At 45.0% G+C, this 6,000-nt stretch overlaps 1 protein-coding gene across 1 annotated transcript; it reads right to left on the minus strand.

The window, feature by feature from the left end:
* Positions 1-1,501: 1,501 nt before the first annotated feature.
* Positions 1,502-4,784, minus strand: LOC124671499. Its single transcript, XM_047207867.1, has 4 exons — positions 4,712-4,784; positions 4,090-4,305; positions 3,714-3,949; positions 1,502-3,610 (listed from the first exon to the last, which is right to left on the minus strand). Exons 1-4 carry the CDS (start codon positions 4,782-4,784, stop codon positions 1,502-1,504), a joined length of 2,634 nt encoding a protein of 877 aa, XP_047063823.1.
* Between the last annotated feature and the right edge of the window lie 1,216 nt (positions 4,785-6,000).

The raw sequence follows: 6,000 nt of genomic DNA on the forward strand, positions 1-6,000 counted from the left end.
GCTCCTTGGTCTGGTTGTGGTGGCGGTGGTGGCTTGTATGCGGCGGTGGCGCCGCTTCTGCACATGAGGTGTGTCTGCGGAGTGTAGGCTGGCAGCGTTTTCGGTCTTCGTCTCGCTGTCCGGCCGCGTGAGGGTGTGGTGGCTCGTTTGCTCCAGGCAAAAGCCTGACCGCGCGGCGTCTGCGGATGTCACCGTCCTTCTTGGGGACGGTCGTGGAGTTCTATGACCTTCGCGGCCTCGGGTTCACATCTTCAGGTGAAAGCCTAGATCCCGCGGGATCGGACGACGGCATCGATTCTTTGTCGTGTCCCCTCTTGAGGGCGTCGTCTTGAAGTTGGTGATCCCCTTCGCGCCCTCCGGCGGCCTCGACGCACATGGCATCTGGGTTGGCAGGAGGTAAACCGGAGTGCGGGTGTTCTGGGTGAAGGCTTGAGAGGCAACGACGATGGTGGCGACCAAGGTTTGGTTGCGGCAAGGTCATGTTAGTCGGCTCCGTTCCGGCGTGTTTTAATGTCTTTGTGGTGGTCTCTTCTTGCTGTGAAGTCGAAGCCACCCTCGGGCGGTGTACGATGACCTTCGAGGGGCGATCCAGTGAAGGTCCTATTAGGCGCTTGTCTTGCACGTCTCCTTTCCGAGGTTCGTCGTTAAAAGCGGAGCTGCCGGTCTCTACTCGAAGAGCCATCTGTTTGGCATAGGCCGGCTTAAACTTCTTAGCTTTTGTGGGTAGCCATGGTGGCTGGGTGTGCTCTTGTGCCGGAGTGTGTGTAGTTATGGGTGTGCTTTGGCACTGTTGTTGTTGATTTTTGTCCGGATTTCTTCTAAAAACCGGACACCTTTTGCTTAATGCTTAATGAATGGATGAGGTAAAGTTTTTGCCTCCGTTTAAAAAAAACTAAGTAATACCAGTAATAGGGCTAGCACCGGTTTATGCTACTTGAACTCGGTGAGGAGCACCTTTGCTTTGTCGAGAGGCGTTTGACTTTCCTCCGCTGATGCCCGAGCGGTGGATGGTAGATGAGTAGTCCTTTTTCTATTGGTGAGCTGCTACCTTTTGTGGCAGTGAGAAAAGCTGCGTAAACGATGTTGTAAAACTTGCTTTTGGCACTTTTATAGTACATATTATATGATTGATACATCTTTCATTGCGTATTATAGGAAAAAAAAACTCAAAATTGTTACGATCTAGTACAAGTTTATTCCCAATGAAACTGTGTATCAAGGCATGGATCTCGTCGCGTTATTTCAGGATAGTTAAACAATCACGGAAAAAAATGATGGTTAACAAGGAAAGAGATGGCTAGAAGGATGAGGCGTCGGATGGTGAGAGAAACCAACGTTTCCGGACTAGTCTGATTTACAGTATCTGACTAGAAGAAACTTATAGGTGTTCTTTTCAGAACAGAGCTGAGTATTGTAAAGGTACGATCCATTCAGTGGGAAGACTGAACGCCAGAAACCATCAATCAACCCATTCAGTGGAAAGACTGAACGCCAGAAACCATCAAAGTTTGACACTTACTTCGTTTGAGATAAACCCCTTGTCTTGAACAAGACGGGACCAAGCAACAGTTATCTCCAGCTCAGAGTCGCCAAGGCGACATTTATGCTGAGTTACATTGCAATTTTGAGCCTTGATGGAAACACGGCTGTGCGCAGCGATATCCTGACTTTGTGAGTAGGCATAAATGCAAACTTCAAGCCTTCCACGTAATTCTACAGAAACAACTTGCCTTGAGAGGGCAAGGTAGCCATTTGAACCCATAGCCATTGCTCCATCTTCAAGCACAACTTGACGAAATGAGGGCGCAGTAGTGTGTTTAGAATCAGGCAATATTCCTTTCCGAGGCGGAGAGTAGCAAACAGCTCGGCCTCCATACTCAAAAGGCCATGGCATCCCTTCAGTAACGCGGACACCCACGATAGTGGCTTGGACTGAATTTTCAAGCTCTTCAGAGCTTAACACTAGTGTGCAAAACTTCCCGGCAAGAGGAGTATATAGAGTACATAACCTATCGCTGTAATACCAGACTCTACTCATCAACACTCTATCTTCAGACTTTGTTCTGCCCTTCACTTTCAGCTCGATTTCCACATGAACAGGTTCCTCAGCCACAATTGCACGAGACGGGCCAGTCAAGCGTAGAAAAGGATCATGTTGGTTCAGTTCTTGGTAGTCATCTCTCCGATGGGAGAACAGAATGTTGCGATTGCGATCGACAGTGTCCCTGGCAGCCACCACACCGTACACTCGCAGTGGCCACTGCAACTCAAGAGCGTCTTTTATTTCAGCGACTTTGATGGAGTACATCTGTAGAGTGCTGGAGACGAAAGCAGCAAATGGAGTGTCTCCTGGTGTACTGTGTGTGAAGTGCATAGAACTCAATGTCGTCATCTCTGTGAAGGTACCATGCAATGCGGACCAATTTGATACCCAGCCACGTCGGTACCGATCAAAGGACTCCTCCTCAGTCAGTACCTTGTGCATATTGGCTTCCCTTCCCAACAACTCCAATTTTGTCTTAGCGGAAGTGGGCAATACCTCATCCCTCCCCTTGGCTTCCCCTCCCATCCCCATGGCTTCCTCAATCTCCAACCCAGAAGTTGAAATCGTCGACGATACCTCATCCAACAACATGGTGTGAATCTGCTTCAAGCTTTTCAAGATTGACTTCAGTTGGAAATCGACATTCCTTGGAGCCTGATTCTCAATCATCTGCAGCAAACTCGTCACCTCGCGGTGCATGCCATCCATGTGGATCTGGATCTCATTCCTGCTATAGGAGTTAATCCTCAGCTTCGACTCGGCTTTTAGCTTCATGACGTTCTTGGAGATAAGATCAAGAAAGGAGTAGAGCTCAGACCGAACCATGCCCTTGGCTTCACTGCCCATCTCCTTAGCTTCCTCAGTCCCCAATTCAGAAGTGAAAATCCTTGGCGACAGCTCATCCATCTCCTTGGCTTGACCTTCATCTTGAAGAAGCAAGGACCAAGCAACAGTAACCTCCACCGTCGAGTGGCCAATATAACATGTTTTCCGACTTATTTTGCTTTTTTGGGCTTCGAAGAAGACATGAACTTTGTGTTTAATGAAAGCGTGAGATTCTGACCACTCAGTGATGATAACTTCCAGCTTCCCGCCTAATTCTACAGAAACAACATGCCTCGACAAATCAACATAACCATCTGAGTGGTTAGCCATCACTTGATCTTGAAGTACGACTTCTTTAGAGAGTTCATGCTTATCTTTAGGCACATCTGGCTTAGCCACTCTACCTTCAAGATCACCAGGCTTAGAAAATCCCTTGGCAACACAAATAACAAGACCACCATTTTTGAAAGGCCAAGTCCTCCTTGGTTCAGTAACGCGGACGCCCACTATAGTTGCTTGGACCGTGTTTTCTAGTTTCTCAAACTGTAACTCAATTTGGCAAAACTCACCGAACAGAGTGGTTGGTGGACAACTGTAAATGCTGCTGTACTTGAAGGTTCTACTCATTAGAACTCTATCTTTAGATTTTGTTCTGCCCCTCACTTTCAGTTCGATATCAAAGTCAACATGTCCTGTAGCCACAATTGCACGAGATGGGCCAGTCAAGTGCAAACAAGAATCCTGCATTACCCAACAAATAGAATCAACAAATAACAACGATTGAAGCCAAATGAAGCACAACGAATCTGTGCGAATTTTTTTAGGAGAATATATTGAATATAACCTCTTGAGTGAGTATTTGGCAGTTGTATCTTTCACGGAGGAAGATAGTATTGCGATTGTCATCCACAGTATCTCGGGCGGCAACCATGCCGTACACATGCAGTGGCCACTGCAACCCTAGAGCTTCTTTTATTTCAGTGACTTTGATGGAGTACATCTGCAGGGTGCTGCCGGCAAAAGCAGCATAAGGGGTGCATCCCGTTGTACTGTGTGTGAAGTGCATAGGACTCAATGAGGCTGCAGCCATGGAAGATGAAGATTTAGGCAACTCATTCAGTGACAACAAGTAAAATAAATTTCTTCCTTAATACTAGGATGAAGGAATCAGTTTGCTTGGGGACAGATGACAGAAGTAGCATGAATGCATGTTTACTCACTGCTATCTGTTGTGCTGGAACGGCTGAACAATCTGCACCAATTCGATTTTAGGACACGGCAGTAGATATCAAAGAACTGCTCGTCTCCCATCCCCACCTCATCATCCCTCACCTTGGCTTCACCTCCCATAACCTTGGCTTCCTGAATCTCCAATTCAGAAGTGGAAATCCTTGACGACATCTGATCCCTAACCTTGTTCTTGCTATTATAAGGCTCTGGGGAATAACTCAAAGACCGATAGGTATTCCACGAGTAGGCGCCACGTTTTACAATCTGAACCAAATCGGTGTGAAACCCCTTCTCCGTATCCAACCCCTTCAGTAGGAAATCGAAGTTCCTCGGAGCCAGAGTCTCCGCTACTGATTCGCCCTTGTCAATCAGTCCTAAGCTGGATCCCCTTCATACCCCTGTTTGCCAGGAATCTCCCTGCTCTGCACTGTTGTGCCGCGACGGTCTGGATCCCAGCCCTTGACTCGGCTTATAGCTTCATGTTCTTGGAGATAAGATGGAGAAAGGAGTAGATCTCAGCCCAAACCGTCACCGTGGCCGACTGGGTCTCCAATTTTCTCTCAGCGCTCTGCTGGATCATCCGACTTTCTCTCCTCGCTTTTGCGGATTTACCACCCTTTCCCTTCGCATCCCATTCAATCTCCATCTTCAGGAGGCCGCTATTCTTTCCGCCGCCACCCGCCATTGCTCTTTTGTTTGGTTTCTCTGTAGACTGGATTCGACGGAGCGAAGAGAAAGAGATGTCTGCGCTGCATTCTAGATCGAGAGATACAGCCACCGCCCACCAGGGTAAGAAATCTGGCAAATGTAGCAGCAAACAGGGCCTCCTAAAAAAGGGCAAACAGGAGCCAATAGACCGGGCCAGCCGAGGCGCGACTTTTTATTCTTTTTTCCTCTTGTTTTTATTTCTTTATCTTTCCTTTCTTTGTTTTTCGTTTTTATTTTGTTTTACGTTTTTCTATTTTCGGTTGTATTTATTATGCACTAATTTTTTTATGCTGTGTAAAAAATGTTCATGGTTTATAATGTTCATGTTTTATTTCGCAAAAAAATATAATGTTCATGTTTTGAAAGAAGTGCATGTTTTAGAAAACAAAAACTTAGTATTTTAAAATTTTTCACAATATCGTACAATTGTTCACCTATATAAAAATAAATGTTAAAGTTAAAATAAATTTTAATAACATTTTTTAAAACTAAATTATAAATAAATAGCTACTAATCTTAGCATGAACAATATAGATGCGTGGCACATTCTTCCATTCTAAAATCCCAGAGACGGTTGATTTGTAGACATAAATGTTGATACGAAGTAAAAAAAGGAAAACTAACCAACTATATGCATCAATACAAGATGGATCCTTTCGAAACGACTCGACAAGTTTTGAGGGGATTTTTACACTTGATATGAAGGCAAGCAAATGCCTTCTTCTTCTTGAGTACTAACTATAATTCTATGCAAAGTATTTTTGGCTTAATTACTAACCAATAATTGCTTTAACAATTTACACATTGTGCGGAACATCAACTAGAAAACGATTCGCAATCTGTTTACAAGAGTTAAATCATATGATATAAGTTGGTAAAGATGACACGACTGAGTTCACTAGAATGGAACTATCCCCATATAATAGAAAAGAGACAATAGCTGACAACCCCCTCTCAATCCTATCAAATAATTTGGGAGAACTCTCTAACTTGTGTATGTTTTCTTTGTTCCCACGACTAGGCCTAAATATGTGAAAGGCATGGATCCATTATTGACACTCGAAAACCCGAGCCAGGTGATGACCTTTCCCCTCTGAAAAATTAATGCGAATCAAAGAAGAATTGTGATAATGGATCTTTAGACCGGCAACACCTGTAAAATGATTTAAAAGCCACTTGAAAGCAACCAACTG

This window comes from Lolium rigidum, chromosome 7, assembly GCF_022539505.1.
Source record: "Lolium rigidum isolate FL_2022 chromosome 7, APGP_CSIRO_Lrig_0.1, whole genome shotgun sequence".
NCBI lineage: Eukaryota > Viridiplantae > Streptophyta > Magnoliopsida > Poales > Poaceae > Lolium > Lolium rigidum.